Below are 20,178 nucleotides of genomic sequence, written 5' to 3' on the forward strand. Positions count from 1 at the left end.
TCTTCCTCTGCCCCTCCCCCTGCTCATGCACACTATTTCTCTAAAAAAAATAAATAAATCTTAAAAAAAAAGAGGGGGGGAGAGAGTTCGAACAGGACCAAACAAGTACAAAAAAACATAAGCCAGATCACCAGAAGTCTTCCAAATTAATCTGTATCCATTAATGTACTCTCTGGTCACAGCCATTCAGTTGGTTATTAATTCTCCTTCATATTCTTCCATTTTTCCATAAGGATATTAAAAGAAATTATTACAGTGGCGCCTGGGTGGCTGTCCTTTAAACATCTGACTTGGTTTCGGCTCAGGTCACGATCTCATGGGTCGTGAGATCGAGTTCCGAGTCAGGCTACACACTCAGAGGGGAGTCTGGTTGAAGATTCTCTCCCCCTGGGGCTCCTGGGTGGCTCAGTTAAGCGTCTGCCTTTGACTCAGATCATGTCCTCAGGGGTCCTGGGATCGAGCCCTATGTTGGGCTCCCTGCTCAGCAGGGAGCCTGCTTCTCCCTCTGCTAGTCCCCCCACTTCTGCTCACTTTCTCTCTAATAAATAAGTAAAATCTAAAAAAAAAAAGATTCTCTCCCTCAATTCTCCCCCCACTCACATGTGTGTGCATTCTCTCCCTCTCAAATAAATCAATCTTAGGAAAAAAAGAGAGAGAAACAATGACAAAATGCATCACTATAATCTAAAGGAACTGATTATCTGCCTCCCTCTGGTCTTACCGCCTAGTAACACTAGTAGAATAATATTGCTGTCACCTTGTACCATGAGGGCTACCGGATGGCAGAACGGGGAACTGGTGGGAAACAAATTCCCAGCGACTTTGTGGGGTTGCCATTCCTGCCCTGGGCTACCTGTTGCCAGAATTCATTTAACTGGGAGAGAAATGAACTATCTTACGTAAAGGAAAAAAAGTGGGGGGGAGGGGTTACTCCAATGGATCCAATGGATTGAAGTGACCCTAAAACCAAAATCCAAGGTTGGAGAGAATGAAGCCAAACTACATGGTATTTTTTTCTCCAAACAAATTTAATTCTGTTCCAACCCCAAAGAAGGGGAAGGACCTAAAGTTTAAAAATAAGAATAAAATAAAAATTGCAAAAAAACCCCAAGCCATTAAAAAATTAAGCCCCCTCCCTTAGCAATAAATACTGAAATGATATATACACATGAGGCTCAGGAAGGAGGCAAACAAGAACCTTGGGAACTCTGTCCCATGGCAAGATCCCAACACTTCTACCAATTCCATGCTCTTTGCCTAAAACACAGAAGAGCAATGAAAGAGGCAGCAGAGATCATACCAGGGGAGCGTGTGGCCTCAGAGAGAGCTGGAACAGGATAAAAGGAGGGAAGAAAGAGACACACAGTGCCTCACAGGGCAGAGGAAAGGCAAGTCATCATCTCCAACATCCCCACGCCCGGCCCGGCTGAGTCACGGGATACAGCTGGTCCGGCTGCTGAGTGCCCGTGAGCCTCTCCTCTCGCCCCGACTCCTTCTTCAGCATGCAAGTCAGGTAAGGTCATTCGCACTGGGGCCGCGAGGCCACTGTGGCAGCAGCCTGACTGCTGGAGCCCTGAGGCTTCCCATTCACCACCAGCAGGAGGGGTGTTTCCACACGAACACTGGAAAAGCAATAGTCCTAGAAAAGACAAACATAGGGAGGTTCGTCATAGTCCTAAGACAGAAGCGACTCCAGCACAGGGAAGCACCACCTGGACTCCCCCCCCCGCCAGATATACACCCCTTACCTCCATCTCACATTAAAGAAACAAAGCCGAGGGATTTATTTTCCCTAAGTTTTCAATCTTCAGAAGGAAAATCTGGCGCAGGTGGGGTGCCAGTAATATCACTACAAGAATGGGACAATTCTCTGAAAAAAGACAGGTTCCAGCAGAGCCTAGCAAAAGGGCGTCACCGGCTTCCACAGAATCTGCCCTTCCCAGTGTTTCTTGACAATTAAAACCAGACACACACAGAGGAGCCTGGCTGGCTTGGTTGGTAGAGCGTGTGACTCTTGATCTCAGGGCTGTGAGTCTGAGCTCCATGCTGGGTGTAGAACTTACTTAAAAATAAAATCTTACAAACAAAAACCCAGATACACACAGACACCAGTGAAAATTCTGAGAAACTCCTCGTTCAGGTGTTTGTAAGGCCTGAAATTAATCTGCCAAATATAAATTCAAGTTACTTCTCCTTTTGTATCAGCAGGAAGAAACAGAAAGTGCAGTTTGTACATTCTTCTAATAACAGAAAAGACAGTTCCCTTTATCAGTTCAAATGTACTTTAAGTTATAAAACAAGTTAAAAGATCTTTATCCAAAAAATATTGTCCCACTGGGAGTGTGAAGGCGGCCCTTTTAAGTCAAAGTAAAGATGTGAGTTAAATCAATTTTTTTTTAACATCTTAACAGGAATATGGGCAATGACAAAAAAAAAAGCGCCAATTTGTAAAATCAATATAAATAGCCAATAAACATACGATAAAATGTTCAACCTCATCAGTAATCAAGAAACCAAACTAAAACAATACTGATGCTATATTTTTCATGTAAAAGCAGCATATAATGTTTCAAAGGTTTCTCCCTGGAGCTGAGAAAACTAGAGAAAAAGAATCGCTCACATCTACTGTTGGTACTAAGTGGTACAACATTCCAAAAATTAACTATTCCAAAAATAATATGTATCAAAAGTCTCAGAATTCTGCATACCCTTCGGAGCCAGAATTCTACCTTAGAAATTCACTTAAGTAAATAATCCTGGAGATGGACAGATATAATTTTTTCACTACAGTGCCTCTATGACAGGGAAAAATGAAAAATAATCTAGATCTGGGGGCAGCAAATTTTTTTCTGTAAAGGGCCAAGTAACAGTTGAGGCTTTGCGGGTCTTATGGTCTCTGTCACAGAACTATTCAACTGTGACACTGCAAACAGCAGCCACAGACAATCATGAACAAATGAGCGTGGCTGGGTTCCAAAAAAATGAACTTGTGGACAGTGAAATCTGAATTTCCTGGGATTTTCAAGTGTCACCAATTATTATTTTTCTTATTGTTTTCATTTAAAAATACAGACACTATTCTTGTCTCACAGGCCATACGAAATAGGCAGGGAGCCAGATTTGGTCAATCAGCCAGCATTTGCCGAACCCTAATCTAAGTGGTGAACAAGTGGTTAAATAGTGACTCAAATCAGACTTCTGTGATCATGGAATGAGCCAGTACAGGCAAAATCTAGCAGTCAGTTAAATGTCCAGTAAATGCTGACAATCACCATCATCTTCATCACCACCTGTGTGTGTCAATTTAAAACAGTGATGTAGGGGCGTCTGCCTTCGGCTCAGGGCGTGATCCCAGCGTTATGGGATCGAACCCCACGTCAGGCTCCTCCGCTGGGAGCCTGCATCTCCCTCTCCCGCTCCCCCTGCTTGTGTTCCCTCTCTCGCTGGCTGTCTCTATCTCTGTCGAATAAATATATAAAATCTTTAAAAAAATGTATTGAGATAACTGGCATCTAACATTGTGTAAGCTTAAGGGGTGCAACATGTTTATTTAATATATTTATACACTGGAATGTGATGACCACCGTGGTGTTAGGTAACACCTCTATCATGTCATGTAACTGTCATTGCTTTTTTGTCGCGGGAACAATCCGTCTCTTGGCAACTCTGAAGTATATAATACCATACTGTTGTCTGTAATCACCGGACTACACATAAGCTCTCCAGGATGTATTCATCCACCAGCTGTAAGTCTGCACCCTTAAACAACATCTCCCCAATTTGCCCACCCCCACAACCCCCGGCAACCACTATTCTATTCTCTGTTCACATGAGTTCAGCTTTATTAGATTCCACGTAAAAGTGGTATCATACAGTATTTGTCTTTTTCTGTCCAGTCCATTTTTAAAATTCTTTTTACCAGTAGTTTCCCTTTTTAGTGTAAAAAAAAAAAAAAGTTATGTGTATTTATATATATATCATACATTTGTATATCATATATATATATACACACATACATATATATGCATTACTTTACGTATCGTTAAAAGAGATAAACTTGGCCCCACTTTCAGAGCCTATGAGCTGGGAAAAAATCCTGGCCATCACTCACTTTTCCTTTGTGCTGAATTCGGTGAAGCCGAAGGCTGGGCTCAGGAATGGCTACAGAGTCCCCAATGAGCACTCCCCAACTCTGTACCATATTATACACCATCACTGCATAGCAAGGTCCATCTGAATCTACCAGGCCAAATGTACTGCCAGGTTAAGATGGGTTAAGGGAGGGGTGGGGAGGAAAGTGGGCAGGAAAAAAGAGCAAAAACAGTGGTTTTAAAATACCAACAAAATAAACAAATGTTTTCTCAGTTACTTATTTAGAAAACTTGTGACAGGTGCCATCACCCACTATGCACGTCTGGTCCTCACTTGTCGTACACATTCAGCATCTTTGATAAAGCATATACACAAGACACACCAGTCACTTCGCCACACTTGAGACACATGCTTGCTGGCACCGTTCCACAAATACTAGTCATGAACCAGATCAAAATGCTGCAGGTGCAACATTATTCCTGCCCTGTCAATTTTACCATCGCAACCTTCCACCTCTCTAACCATCACTGTCAATTTCACTGCATCCCACAAACTTTCACTGAATACCCATCATGTGTCAAGCTTCGTGCTAAGCAAGAAGACATGGATCCAGCTATGAGCGAGCTTACAGTCTAGCAGGAGTCCGACACTTAACCCGTCACTTACAGGACAAGTGTGAGAGGTGCTAGAACAGCTGTTCCCTCATGCTGAGTTCAGCAAGGCGAAAGGTGGGACCATGGGAATGCAGAGGAGAAATGTTCAAAACTAGAAAGCAGGGAAGGTTTCCTTGAGGAAGAGACCCTCAAACGGAATGGTAAAGGATACAAAATTATCTGGGTTACAAAAGGAAAATTAATGCTCGGTAGGAACAGAAAACCTCTGGGGGAATGGGAACAGGGATTAACTGGGAGGGACCACAAGAGAATTATCCAGGTACTGGTATGTAATGTTCTTTATCTTGACAGATGTTTGGGTTACATAGATGTATGTTACTCAAAACTTAGCAAATGTACACTAAGATTTGTATATTTCATTCTTTTTTTTTTTTAAGATTTTATTTATTTATTTGACAGAGAGAGAGAGACAGCGAGAGAGGGAACATAAGCAGGGGGAGCGGCAGAGGGAGAGGAACAAGCAGGCTCCCCGCTGAGCAGGGAGCCTGACGCAGGGCTTGATCCCAGGACCCTGGGATCATGACCTGAGCCGAAGGCAGATGCTTAATGACTGAGCCACCCAGGCGCCCCATGTATATTTCTACATAAAAAGAAGAAAACTGTAAACAAATACTAAACTCTAGTTAATGACTACATGATGAATTATTTAGAGGAAAGCATACTGATCTCTGCAATTTACTCTGCAATGTACCAAAAATAAGATGGATCAATGGGTGAATAATGAGATAGACAGATATGTGAGCAACCAAGTAAGATATTAGTGGTAAAATACAGGTGGTGGGATACGCAGATGTTCACTGCAAAATTCCTTCAATTCTGCCATGTTTGAAAATTTTAAAATAAAATGTTCAGGGGAAAAATGTGAGCTGTATCAAGAAGCAGCCAAAGGATTATCCAGACAGACACGAACTGTGTGTAAAGGCACGGAGGCATGAAAACAGCTATTCTGGAACCAGAAAATAATGCCAGGACAGGAACAAGAGGCACAAGTGGGAAAATGAAAGAAGAGAATGGAAAGAGGCAGGCAGGGAGCAAATTATGAAGGACTCTGAATGCTAAGCTAACTGAAGTGTTCATACTTAATCCTGAAAGTGAGCACAGTAGTAGGAAGGGATTTTATACAAGAAATGGCAATGGCCGGTTCTATATCTGGAAAATACTTCTCTGTACTGTGGGACACTGGACAAAAAACAAGGAGTCGGAAGATGTGTCTGGAGAAGCAATAAGGGGCTAAATTGAGTCTGTAGAGACAGAAAAGTAGGGAAAAAAAATAAAATATAGATATATGTATATATCACATACACACACATATAGGACTTGGTGAGTGCCATAATGCAGAAGAATGGAGAATTCTAGAACAACTTCCAGAAGTCTCAATTAAGTGACTGAGCGGAAGCAGTACCATTGATTAACAAGGAAGTCAGGGAGGAGAAACAGTTTAGAGAGAAAGAGGAAGTGAGTAATTTTCGACACACTGAGTTACAGACTTCTGATGGGAGCCCAGAGGCAGCTGGATCCAAAACTCAGAAATGAGGCCTGGACTGGGGATACACCTGTGAGCATGGCGGGGGAAGCCATAGCCTTGGGTTTGTGTGGCATCATCACAAGAGATGACCTATCAACGAGATGGTGAAGAACTGGGGCACACACCATCACTTGGAACACCGAATTCACAACGAACACTGCAATCAAGCCCAGCACTGTCCTGGTGAATCCAGTCAAAGCCTCAGAGCCCTTCTCACAGGACGCTGGACAGCCACTGCCAAGTGACAGAAGTTGGCACCTATTTGCCATCCTGGTAAAGGGTGAAAAGAGGAAAGGAACAAACACAGAGTCCTCCTGGAACTTAACATTTAGAAGTTAAGAAAAAGAAAAACCAAGGAGTGACAAAGTATTTCTCTTCGAGGCCCCCCAAATTCCACCTTTGTCTATCTCTCCTTCTCATTCCTCTTAGTTCCAGAGTCTGCTCTAGTTAACTAAACCTTTCTCAACTATCTTCTTGCTTTTCAACTTGTGTGTCTCTAGAGAAAGCCATGGAGAAAGCTCGGGCACATAAAGGGAAGTGTTTCGGTCTGCATGAAGCAGAACGGCGATGAAAGGGAGCAGTGAGAAAGACGCAAGAACGTGCAGCGCCATGTAGTGGAAGGCCCGGGACCCAACACTGATCATGCCAGACAAAACAAATTCAGTAGAAAACAGAAAACGGAAACCAGTCAATGAGGGATGAGGAAGTGAGTGACGGACCAAGGAGTGATGACATGAACTAAACCGTAATTTTTCAAGAGTAAAAAATTTTCTAAGTGAGGGGTGTCGGACTGGCTCAGTCGGTACAGTGTGCAACTCATTATCTCGGGGTTGTGGGTTCAAGCCCTGCTCTAAAGTGTACAGATTACTTAAAAAAATAAAATCTTAAAAAATTTTTTTTTTCTAAGTCAATGTTCTTAACTCATTTCCTCTGCTAGACTGTAAGCACCCTCACTTGGATCGTTTCCATTTCACTCCCTACCACACATACACCGGATGCTCAATACATCTTTGTTGAACAACATCTAAGACAATCTTCCCATCAGGCCTTAAATTCTAACTCAAAGCTAACCTTCCAGAACTGCCTAGGCATACCGAAGTCCAAACAGGACTGAAACTCTCCCTCCTCCAACTTCTGTGATCATGAAACCACAAAGAGGCAGGAGAAGGCCAAGGTTTCCATCTGCCTTATAAAAAACAGCATTCAAACTCCAGCTATGGATGTAGGAATCCACAGAGCACCAAGCTCTGGGGGAAAAAAAAAAAAAAAAAAAAGGTGATGACAAAACCTAGAGAGAGATTGTGAGACATCACCTAGACAATACCTGCTCACAGGACAGTCACAGAAGGAAGCAGGACGCACTCATCTGTGACCACTAACAGGGTCCTCCACTATCAGAGAAGAGCCAGGAAGTAAGACCCATTAGTTCAAAAGAAAGAAAAAGAGGAAAGGCAAAAGAAACTCACAAGGGGACTTTCTCCTCTGTGGTGAGGCTGAACACCACCTTTCCTAGGACCACGGCACCACTGTTCACACCAGGCTGCAGGGCACTCAGCGGCCTGAGCTCCAGGGTCAACTTCTGCCCAGAGGCCGACTGGTAGTGCCCGTCACCACAAGGGCCCAGATGGGCTGGGCGCAAGCTTCCCAGCATGCTCTGCAACTTTTTGGTCTTCACCTTCCCCTGCAAAAAAAAAGTAAAAAGAGATAAGAAGCTGTAAACTAGCTGCTCTCTGAGAGTCGTCTACTCCCACCTTCCCACTTCTAGAGATCCGGTCACTACGACCGAAGCCAATTTTATTCTTATTTTATTGACCCACAGGAGAATAAAATGGGATTCAGCCTTTTGACACCTTTACCTTGCTCTCAAGGAGGCTGGTTAATCTATTCAGGAATTCCACAAGTTGCTGCTCTCGCTGCTGGGGCTCTGGCCAGGCAGGGTCCAGTGTTGCAGCCCGAGAGAAGCCCTCCAGGGCCTCCCCATAATTCTCTTCATATTTATGTAACTGCACAAGAAGCAGATGAAAACCTCCGAATTACACGTGTATCTTACACAAACTACGCCGGGGGAGTAACAGCACCACGTGCTAGGAAGCTACAGAAATACAGTTTTCTTCCCGGTGGTTTTCCTGCTCTGCGACGAGCGGCCTGAAGAAACAGTAATGCTTCACAGCCCTCATCCTGGCTAAGGGCATCACAAGCCCGAAGACGGAATCGTCTCAAAGCAGCTAACTTCCAAATTCAAAAATAGTTCCACTGTATACAGTGGGTCATTCCATTTTTATATTTACTATGAACATTTCAGGAAAGTCTTCTAAACTGTCCCTCCATCCTCTGTGTACCCTCCTGCCTCCTCGGCCCCTTCCCCTTTCCTGCGAGAGACTCCGTCAGATCCTAAAGTCAAACTAAGCCAGTTCTTCCTCGAAATAATCTGGCTTTCCTCTCACAGTTTGTACTCAACCTTGTCCCTATGAATACCCAGTTCTCCTCCCAGGCTAAGAGTCAGATGTCACTTGGGTTACTTGCAGATGACCAGTGCCCCGCAGGTCCTACCGTTGCCCTGTTCAGATGAAGATCGGGATTGCAGCGAGCTGTCCTGTCAACCTTCTCCTGTGGCGGGAGGAAAACACGGTCAGTGGATCCTGTCTCACTCTTACGGATGGCCATGCCCAACATGCCCTAGACCTTCCCCCCGGAAAAATACCAGTTTCATCCCTGTCAAAATGTACCTTTACTCACACTGGTTTTGTTTTTTTAAAGACTTTTATTTATTTATTTGACAGAGAGAGAGACAGGCAGCGAGAGAGGGAACACAAGCAGGGGGAGTGGGAGAGGAAGAAGCAGGCTCCCAGCAGAGGAGCCTGATGTGGGGCTCGATCCCACAACGCCGGGATCACGCCCTGAGCCAAAGGCAGACGCTTAACGACTGAGCCACCCAGGCGGCCCTACTCACACTGTTACACAGTAACTGCTTGAGTGGTATATTACTCAATCCCTGACACCTCGAGGAGGTAAGGGTTTTGATGTGTACATGAAACTTTGAAGTATGATTATAATTTATCCATGCAATAGTGCAAAGATAAAAGAAACATATAAAAACATTCTGATAGGGGCGCCTGGGTGGCTCAGCCATTAAGTGTCTGCTTTCGGCTCAGGTCATGATCCCAGAGTCCTGGGATCGAGCCCCACATCAGGCTCCCTGCTTGGCGGGAAGCCTGCTTCTCCCTCTCCCACTCCCCTTGCTTATGTTCCCTCTCTCGCTGTCTCTGTCAAATAAATAAATAAAATCTTAAAAAAAAATCTGATAAAAAAAAATTTAATGGTGAGATAATGGTATAAATGAGGAAAGCCTAAAAAAGAAATGTCATTGATTTCATGTATTTCCTTTGCCCATGAGCCCAGCTCCAGATACAGGCAGAAGCATGTTCCTACATTCAAGCCCGCTTCAAACACCCACTGAAAGCCAGATTCTCTAATTTAAATAGATGGCCAGAAACCATATCAAAGTGCAGACAGATGTGCTGTGAAGAAACTGCTACGTTCATGGCTGTGTTCAGCTTATTTTTCTGATTATGTTCATTGCCTAGCACATTACAAAAGTACAAACAACATGGATTAAAATTGTTTAAATAGTTGGTTCAAATAGGTTTAAAAATGCAGGTTTGGGTCAAGAAATTAAGAGTTAAAAGCAACAATTTAGCAGACACCAAATATAAAATTTTTAAAGTACACTATTACTATTTTTTAAATGTAAACGTCCATCAAAGTAAGAAATTCGACTAAAATAGAACTCCTCTGTCTTCAAGTTCTGTGATGGAAAAAAGGTCAGTCCCTAAAAACTACAAACATGGAAAGAAGGTAGCTGTATTCTCTATTCTGCCACACAGAACGAAATAAGGAATGGTAAGTTAAAAATCAATTCTCCATGGCAAGAAAAGCAAGAAAGCAAAAAAGGAAGGTGAATATGAGGCCCGAACAGAAACTGCTCAGAAGGCCAAGGTGAACCTTTGTATAATGAGTAATCACGAGCTCAAGCCTGAAGGAAACCCCCATGTAAGCGGCTACGGATAGAAAAATGGCCTGAAAGGCCTAAGCACCGCATGAGCTCCAGCGGATTAATCCCGAAGAAATGATGCAGAATGGGCTATATGCTGTTTTCTATTGTAAAGCTTTTATTTTTAAGTAATCTCTATACCCAACGTGGGGCTCAAACTCACAACCCCGAGATCAAGGAGTCACACGCTCCCCTGACTGAGCCAGCCAGGTGCCCCTACTGTTTTTGATTTTAGCCTGTGGGAAACCCAGAGCCATAGAATCTCATGGTTAATCGTGGGACAGCACTTAATTTATACTTAAGCATTAGAGCTTTCGTTTTAAACATGTACACAAATATGAACAGACATTATTTTAATACAGACTTTTCCCCCCACCACGAAAGATGAACACATTGGGATGGGCTCTGTGATTTGGTTATAAGTGCCCACAGGAAATCGAGAAAGGCCAAGACCTACCGAGTACTGAGGCACCCTTACAAGTGGTTGCTAACACTCCAGTTATGAGAAGGAGTAAGTCACCTCTGCAGACACAGCTTTGCAAAGCCACACACACCGGATGCCGCTAATTACTGCCCATGCTGCTTGCGCAAGAGCCACGCAGACGACGGAATGACACTCTTGCTTCTGTTGACCCTAAATACTTACTGCCTGGGCATAGGCACTCAGGGCTTGCTGGGAGATCTTAGGGTTCTGGCCAGTGTTGAAGTAAAGAGAAAGATATGCATTCCCCAGAATATCTGAAAGAGAAACAAAGGGTTTCCAGTTCCTCGTGTAAGGGGCTTGAAGTCACCACTCCATCCTGACGGACTCAAAAATCTGCAACTCTTCTTGGATCCATTAGACAGGGAACAACACAGGGCAAACTACTGCCCCCAGAACTGGAGAGAGACAGGCGAACACAGGGACTACGGCTCACCAGCGCAGAAACTCACGAGCTGCAGGAACCAGTGCTGGGGTGGGGACACCCGAGCTGTAACTGACAAAGTGCTGAGGGTTCAGTGTGGACGAGTCTGGGAGTCAGAAACTCCAGGGGTCCCGAGCTTAACAAGGCCCGCACAATACTGTGAGATTTACCTCCAGAAGCTCAACCAGGTTCCCACAGCAAGTATCCGAGAAAAACCCCTCGTACTTCCAGCAGGGGGAAGGGGAAAAAGAACGTGTTCTGAAATATGCTAGAGCACCCTGTCCTTCACAAGGCCTGCCCTCAGGAGAAACGAGCTAACCGGAGCCTACCTAAGCCGAGGAAGGGAAATAGCCACCTGCCGTACCCGTCCGCGTGAGGGAGGGGTGACACCAGCTGCAGCCCACTCCAGCCATCCTGCCCCATCTAGGTAGGGAAAAAACCCCGAGAAACACAGTGGTGAGTCATCCCAGAGCCCAGGTTCAAGATACGACCCATTTTGGTCACCCTCAAGAGTCTACTCGAAAGGTCCCACATCTGACAAAACCCAGTGGCAACACTGTATTTAGTATACTCCAAATTCCACTGGGACAAAGAGGTGAACACAGACCCAAAGCAGAAACTTGATCAGACTGCACGAAAGCCCTGCCTTGCTCACGTGGAAACAGAAGCATCCTCTCTTGGATGAAAAGATCCAAGAGTTCCTAAAACAGTGGTTCATCAATATACCTTTCAGGCTTCTTCAAAACAAAGATGCCCAGGCTTGACACTTAGAATCAGACCCACAGCTGGGCCCCAGAAGATTCTGGCATGTGTAGCCATGTTGAGAACCACTGCTCTAGAAACTTGCTGGAGATCTTTCGAGAGGACTCACACCAGGAGCGGCCATCATGGACATCCATCTGCACGGCCAACTTAGCCTGTCGGACACTGTCCATTACGTGACGGGAATGTTCATCTCCAGTGTCAGTCCGCAGCTGGCGAAGCACCATGGACAGGTTCTGAAGGGAGACTTTGTTCTTGCACTGCAAATGGAGAAGACACATACTCAACCTTCCTGATTCTACTTCCCCTCTCCAGGTCTTTTCTATCTTAATCTTCTAAATCTAACTTCTCATCTTAATTCTTACTGCCATCTGGATCTTAGACCGCCGTCTACAAGATCAACTTGGCTGTTAATTTTTCGTTCAGCTATCCCTGAACCTGATCCCATCTTCTCCTTCCTTTCTCAGTCCCCATCCATGTTTTCCTCAGCCAGGTCTGCTCCCCAAGTCTTCCTCCCCTCTGATTCCATTCTCCTAGCTCCAGTACAGTTCTACTCGTATTCATATCCTAGGGCAATTCACAGAATCAAAGGAATCTCAGCCTTCCCGTCTGTGTTTTCTGAGGGGACAGTAGGCAGCTCACATGGGTCAGGGCTCCTGAGAAGCAGGTGTGGGCAGCCGCAATATCCCCTTTCTTCCAGTACACTTCACCCAGCTGGTTCCAGGCTTCCACCAGCTTGGGCTCCAGCTTCACGGCCTTTGACAGAAGCTCCTCAGCCCTAGGACTATAGTCAGGAGTCACATTCAGTGCCTTCCCAGTCAGCATCAGAACCTGTGCCTTGCCCTGGACAGAACCTAGGAGAGAGGGGAAGATGGAGGAAACTGGAAAAACCCAGGCAGTCTTACAGAGAAGACCAGGGCACTTTCTCACAAGAAGTAACCTCAGGTCGGCCCTAGGACTGAAACAGCTGAAGAGAATCTTTATGAGCAGACCACTTATGGAAAGCCTACCATATACAGAGTACTATGTTAGATAATGGGGTAACTAAGAAAGCATCATCCCTACCTTGGAGGGACTTACAGTCTAGTGGAGAGGACAAAGCATATTCCTGGAAAATGAAAACAACAATGAAAAGGGGCATATGGCGTACACCCAATGAATGGGCTTTAAAAAGTGAAAAGGAGGGGCACCAGGGTGGCTCAGTCGGATAAGCCTCCGACTCTTGGTTTCAGCTCAGGTCATGATCTTGGAGTCTTGAGATCAAGCCCTGAGTGAGGCTCCATGCTCAGCCAACAGGGAGTCTGCTCCCCATCTTCCTCTCCCTCTGCCCCTCCCCCAGCTCACACACTCTTTCTCCCCCCTTCAAATAAATAAATAAATCTTTTAAAAAAAAAAACAAAACCTAGTTTAAGCAATAGGTATTGATGAGGGAACGGAAGGCAAGCTGAGGACAAAGCAGAAGCTGACACCCTGCAACACACCCTCCCCCCCGCCCCCGCGCCCCATGGGATGTGTGCAACATTCCTCAAGCACTCCTGGCTGCCCTAAAGGACAAAGAAATAGTCCTTACTACCTACAGCCCATTGACAAGTCCTTGAAACAGGCATGGTGACATTCCTGTAGGAACTCAGCTGCCTCCATGTTAATACTTTGCTAAGGACAAAAGGCGGTCCTAGCCTGACCCCCTCCCCTCCACCAAGATCCTGTAAGTCTACTTTAACGTATAAAAATTCCTTTGGAGGGATCCCTCCTACATTGTTGGTGGGAATGCAAGTTGGTACAGCCACTATGGAAAACAGTGTGGAGGTCCCTTAAAGTTAAAAATTGAACGACCCTATGACCCAGCCATTGCACTACTGGGTGTTTACCCCAAAGATACAGACGTAGTAAAGAGAAGGGCCATATGCACCCCAATGTTCATAGCTGCATTGTCCACAATAGCCAAATCATGGAAGGAGCCGAGATGCCCTTCAACAGATGACTGGATTAAGAAGCTGTGGTCCATATATACAATGGAATATTACTCAGCTATCAGAAAGAACGAATTCTCAACATTTGCTGCAACATGGACGGCACTGGAGGAGATAATGCTAAGTGAAATAAGTCAAGCAGAGAAAGACAATTATCATATGATTTCTCTCATCTATGGAACATAAGAACTAGGATGATCGGTAGGGGAAGAAAGGGATAAAGAAAAGGGGGGTAATCAGAAGGGGGAATGAAACATGAGAGACTATGGACTATGAGAAACAAACTGAAGACTTCAGAGGGGAGGGGGTGGGGGAATGGGATAGACTGGTGATGGGTAGTAAGGAGGGCACGTATTGCATGGTGCACTGGGTGTTATACGCAACTAATGAAGCATCAAACTTTACATCGGAATCTGGGGATGTACTGTATGGTGATTAACANGGAGGGCACGTATTGCATGGTGCACTGGGTGTTATACGCAACTAATGAAGCATCAAACTTTACATCGGAATCTGGGGATGTATTGTATGGTGATTAACATAATATAATAAAATAAAATTAAAAAAAAAAATTCCTTTGGAAACTTCCTTTATCTCTAATCCCCCAAGATACTTGTTGGCAATCATCCCCAAGCGTATGGCCCACCGATACACATCTGAAGGGTCTCATGACTAAGGTTTTATTAGACGGTAATAAATGACCTTTTCCCAACCAGTAGCTAGCCCCCTCAAGGTCCTGGAGACCTTGCTTCCAAAATTCCTTAGAGACTTACAATATCCCTAACCCCCTCCCAACTTGAGGGCATATAATGGGCCATTCCTCACAACCCCGGGGCAGCAGCTCTTTCTGTCCCCGTGCTTTAATAAACCACTATTTTGCACCAAGGACGTCTCAAGAATTCTTTCTCGGTCGTCGGCTCCAGACCCCACCCCCCTGAACCTCACGTACAGTCACCTGTACCTCATCAGGAATGTTCTTTTATTTCATGGCATTTGTTATAATCACACTTTAGGAAACATATCTAGAGGACTACGAGGTAGCCACCCTACGCAGGGGCCCTCAGCAGAAACGTTCTGTTGTAGCACCCTGCAGCAGCACAAACAGGACACCGAAGAGCTCGCGGAGAGAGAGCACCCCTCTCGGGCAGTTCAGGGAAGGGCAGGGGCCGCGTGCTCTTCGCCTTCATACCCACTGCTTCCTCCATCTGCCGCACGGTCTTCTCCATCTCCTCCCGCACATCCTGCTGCTTCCTTCCAGCATCCTCGACGCCATGTGTCTCGAAATAGCACTCTCGAAACGAGTACAGCTGATCCACCAGCTCCTAGGAAGCGGAAGAATGGTACCATGAAGCGGAGAGAAGGCCAGACAGGGAAATTTGAGACCGGCGAGCCATGCCCGCTCTGATCCAGAAATACGGATCCTCTGTCTCCCTGAGGAACGACAAAAGGCCAGCCGCCAGGTCTACCAAAACGCCGCAGATGGTGAAGAAAAGTAGCCAGGCCAGCACCACTCTCGTGCAGTCCCGTGCCAGTCTGGGCACCGTGACCCCAGTTCTCTCCCCCAGCCCAGCAGGGCTTCCGGGATGACTGAGCAGTTCATCTACCACAGTCACGAGGAGGGGAACACTTTGCAACGTGACATAAAACGAAGTTAATAAGGTAATCCTATGTTACCGGTACTATGTACCCCAGAGCACAAACTGAAATGCACCCTTAAACCAGACTTCCTAACAGAAACAACCGTATCCCTGATTTTTCCTGTGCTGGTACCTGAAAATCTATGACCTTTGTGATGATGATGAACATGGGAGAACCATTGTTTTCCACAACAAACAGATCAATTTAAGTTTGAGGACCTCCGTATTTTTCCAGGGTTTTGTTTCTTTAAATACTCGTGGTTTTTGTTGCGTTGTTTTGTTTTTGTCCAGTCACCGTCTGGCTCTCTTGCGTTCATCCCAAGTAAATGTTCCCTTTCCAATTTTAAATACCTCTGTCTCTGAGTCTTCCTGTGACACCAAAGCTTTTCCATTATCTATTTTTTTTTAAGATTTTATTTATTTATTTGACAGAGAGAGACAGCCAGCGAGAGAGAGGGAACACAAGCAGGGGGAGTGGGAGAGGAAGAAGCAGGCTCCCAGTGGAGAAGCCTGATGTGGGGCTCGATCCCATAACGCTGGGATCACACCCTGAGCCGAAGGCAGACGCTTAACCGCTGTGCCACCCAGGCGCCCCCGAAGGCAGACGCTTAATGACAGAGCCACCCAGGCGCCCCTTCCGTTATCTATTCTTTCCTGAAACTGACCAGCAGCAAAAATATATAACACAATTCTGTCACATCTTAACTACCTCCACAGCACATCCTAAATCCATCACCCACTAGGACTCCCTCCCACTAGGACTATCCTGGACTAAATCAGAACCATGACTTGCCCAGACTGTTGCAACAGCTTCTTACCTGGTCATCTTGTTTCTACTCTCTCCCAGTCTCCTCACTGTACTTGGAACAACCTTAGAAAAATGTACATCACGTCACAAACTCTCAGTTTTCCACTGGAGACAGAATAAAATCTAACTCTTAGCCACGGCATGGAAGACTGTAGGATCTGACCTCACCCTACTACTCACCGACACAAACTTCCTCTCCCTTGGCTCTCACACACCCTGCGTTCTACAATACTCAAGCCACAGGCTTTCACGGAGTTCCTCAGATCCAGCAAGCTCCACCCCCGCCCCCGTGGGGGGTTACACATGCTGTTCCCTCTGCCTAGACACATTCTCCCCAGATCTTTGCACGCCTCATTCCTCATTTAGATCTCAGTTCACTATCAACTTCTCAGAGAGGCTTTCCCTGACTACCCGAACTAAAGTACCCACTTCCCCTTCGGCCCACTGTTAATCATACTTATTTTTCTTCATAGTCCTTACCAGTTGAAATTACGTGGCCTACACATTAACTGTCTGTCTCCACCCCTAAAATGCAAGCTCCATGATGGGAGGGTCCTAATCTCCCGTCTCCTGTGTTCAAAGCAATACCTGAGCACGACAGCAGGGCTCCGGACACGACAGGCTCTCATTAAAAATGCTGACAGAATGGCTTAATGAATCAACCCTGTCTCTAACAAACACTTACGTGCTATACTTAACTTTTACCCAGAGCAAAGAATGGACAGTACCCTCTGTAGCAGCAATGTTTTTCAAATTTTATTGTGTGTATTCAGGACTCAGCCTGCAGATTCTGATTATAGAAGTTTTAGCAGAACTCAAACACCTTTTAACAAGCACCCCAGATGACTGTAATGAAAATTGGCTGTAAAACACACATTGAGAAATACCCTTTTACGACATTACTTCTGCCCTAAATGACAATGATATCAAAATGTACCACCATTCCCATGGATAGCAAGAATGTTACTATCCTCTTCCTGTCCTCTACTCCCTTCCCCCATTCCATTCCTGCCCACCCACCCCAAGATACCACAAGCAGACATTCTTAGTCCGTATACCGCAAATGAGTCCAGGAAAAGACAGTTTGTAGCAAAACTTAGTACACAATTCCTTTCGCCCTGCAATCAGCATGGCTGCAAATCAGGAATTTTAGAGAGGGTCTCATTGTCTGTTTCTAGTCCTGAAAGCAAATATGCAAGGAAGTGTTTGGCTTTGTTGTTTTATTTTGCTGGAGTGAACATTTTTAATAATTTCTTAAATTTCTCATGGAAAAATCAATATATGTAAGTTACTAGAATTTAAATAAGTATATGTAGGGGTGTCTGGGTGGCTCAGTCGGTTGGGCATCTGCCTTCAGCTCAGGTAATGATCCTGGGGTCCTGGGATCAGACCCCACATCGGGCTCCCTGCTCTTCAGGGAGTCTGCTTCTCCCTCTCCCTCTGACCTGCCCCCCTGCTCATGCTCTCGCTCTCTCTGAAATGAATAAATAAAAAATCTTTTTAAAAAACTTAATTAAACAAATAAATTAAAAAGTACATGTAAAAAATACAAAATAAAAAATTCCTCATAATCACCCCAACCTCAGGGATCATCGCTGTTTAATATACATATACTAATACATATACACAATGTTTCCAATATGGAACCAGGATTGAGAATCTCTGATTTCAGCTAGTCACACTAGGGAATGAAATTAAATTAATCTAAATCATGATTAATTTTGTTCACTTCCATGAAATGGAAGTGAAATAAAGCTCACACTCTAAAAAGTGTTATTATTTTAATCCACCCACGAAACAAATCTCACCAATGTTCAAACTTTCGTATTACAAACCTTTGAGCAGGTTATAAGCCTGTCACAGGTCTATTCAAACTGGGGGCACCTGGCTGGCTCAGTCGAAGAGCATGCAACTCTTGATCTCGGGGTGGTGAATCTGAGCCCCATGTTACATATGGAGATTACTTAAATAAATAAAACTTAAAAAAATAAAAATAAAAAATAAATTCTAGGCTGTCTTAGAACACAAAGAACTAAGTTTCTGACATTTAAGGAAAACCTCGGGTCACTGAAAGAAGGTAAAGAGCAAACAACTAGTTAGTGCATACCTACCAAGTAGAAAAGACTAGTCCTAGTCACAACGGCAGTCAACTACGAACTGGGTGGAGTATGGACCCCTACGCATCAGACCCCAAACTCGGATTGCAAGTGTGCAAAAGAATCAAAACTGTGGAGTCCTGAGGGGACTGACCAGGATACAAGTGGCGCAAGCTATTCCTCTGCTTGTTGCCAATATCAAAGCAGGTAAGTAGCGAAGAAACGGCCTTTATGGGAATCAAAACAACACATGATAACAGCTCTTGCAGATCCACTATATACATGTGTATACCACCTGTGATGGGTGAATGGGGGGAACCCCTAAGAATGTGCAAGAATAAAGTTAGGACCAACAAATCCTCTTCCGCACAGGACTGAAACGGAGTGTAGTCAGGGCAGCAGCAGGAGGTCCCCACACACGGCTGCGCTCCTCCCCTGGCCGGGGAGGCTCCCCTCCCCGACGGCGGCTGCACCGTCGGGAGTTGTTATAGTAACCTCACTGACACATGCAGCGGACTGCATGCGCCACGGAATTCGCTGGTACTACATAAACTGGGCTCCCCGCTTCTGCCCGAGTAACAAAGGCACATATAGATTTTAATCTATGGTCCCACCTGCAATTTCTGCAAGACCTGCTTGACTTCCTCGTCTTCATCAGCCATCATTTCCCAGCCACTCTCGGCTTCTCCGCCCCCAACTTTGCAACCACAGAGACTCATACCCACCCCCATCGTGGAGCCAGAGCGACATCTAGGGCACTGGAGGCTTACCTGCACTTGAGTAGAGGAGTTAGTGTGTTAACGCGTGTGGTTTGGGTTTTTTTTTTTTTCAGGTATCCAAACATTTTTTTAAATTAAAAAATATATATAGACTAATTATACATTTGATAAATTAAAATTATTTCTGATTGCAAAAAAAACCTTTTCTTTTGAGAATCACTATAAAGTTATAATGTAAATACATTCTTTATTGTGAAAAGGCATAAAATTTCCTTTGTAGACAACTTGTCATTTATCCATCATGTAATGTCAAATACACCTATGATCCCGTAAAGTAAATATGATTCTTTTGATGGAAAAGAGCCAAATAAAGATATCATTAAGGAAAAACATGCATAGTAGACTATGAATTCTACAGAGAACAAAGGCCCTAATTTTACATATTTTTAAGCTCCCTAGTTCCTGACAGAGTTCTCAGAATATAGTTTCTCAGTTAATGAGTAGCAAATTGACTTACTGGTTAGATTAGAAACTATGCAGCTGCCTGACAACAGTGTAAAATAAATGGATAATTCAGAAGTAACTGGATATTGGACTTTTAATTTTAGTTACTTTGAAACAACATAATTTAGTACCAAATGTTTATACAACCATTATAATTGCTAAACTGTGAAATCAGCATTATTTATATCTGATCGGCTCTACAAAACTCATCAATTTTTCTTCAAAAAAAAAAGGTAGTAGAAATCTCAAAGAATAAAGGAGAAACTACTAATTAGGGGTCACATCTACTAATCTAGCACCTAATTCCAGTCTTCGGCCACCTCAAGTGGCTGGAAGAAGGAAGGGAAGATGTGAGGATGTTGGAAAGGGGTGGTTCTTAATATGTGGCCCCATTTGTGCTCTAAAGCAACACAGGATCTAGCAGAGAGGAAAATG

The 20,178-nt window shown here is 44.6% G+C and overlaps 1 protein-coding gene across 2 annotated transcripts; it reads right to left on the reverse strand.

Moving 5' to 3' along the window:
* Window positions 1–1,007: 1,007 nt before the first annotated feature.
* Window positions 1,008–19,225, reverse strand: TTC5 (tetratricopeptide repeat domain 5). Of its 2 annotated transcripts, XM_002929517.4 has the most exons (10): window positions 19,135–19,225; window positions 15,169–15,301; window positions 12,652–12,863; window positions 12,119–12,269; window positions 10,989–11,080; window positions 8,842–8,898; window positions 8,148–8,294; window positions 7,758–7,972; window positions 4,112–4,256; window positions 1,008–1,639 (listed from the first exon to the last, which is right to left on the reverse strand). In XM_002929517.4, exons 1-10 carry the CDS (start codon window positions 19,183–19,185, stop codon window positions 1,520–1,522), a joined length of 1,323 nt encoding a protein of 440 aa, XP_002929563.1. In that variant the 5' UTR covers window positions 19,186–19,225; the 3' UTR covers window positions 1,008–1,519. The 2 variants fall into 2 exon arrangements, with proteins under 2 accessions (XP_002929563.1, XP_011235863.1); XM_011237561.3 differs by lacking the exon at window positions 4,112–4,256.
* Between the last annotated feature and the right edge of the window lie 953 nt (window positions 19,226–20,178).

This window comes from Ailuropoda melanoleuca, chromosome 20 (assembly GCF_002007445.2).
Source record: "Ailuropoda melanoleuca isolate Jingjing chromosome 20, ASM200744v2, whole genome shotgun sequence".
NCBI classification, from domain to species: domain Eukaryota; kingdom Metazoa; phylum Chordata; class Mammalia; order Carnivora; family Ursidae; genus Ailuropoda; species Ailuropoda melanoleuca.

Coding starts and splice junctions, on each gene's coding strand:
- TTC5 (XM_002929517.4), bottom strand. CDS start 19,185: ATGATGGCTGATGAAGACGAGGAAGTCAAGCAGGTCTTGCAGAAATTG. Junction 11,081..12,118: donor CCATGATGGCCGCTCCTGGT/GTGAGTCCTCTC, acceptor TTTCTCTTTCAG/ATATTCTGGGGAATGCATAT. Junction 1,640..4,111: donor GAATTCAGCACAAAGGAAAA/GTGAGTGATGGC, acceptor TGTCTTTTCTAG/GACTATTGCTTTTCCAGTGT.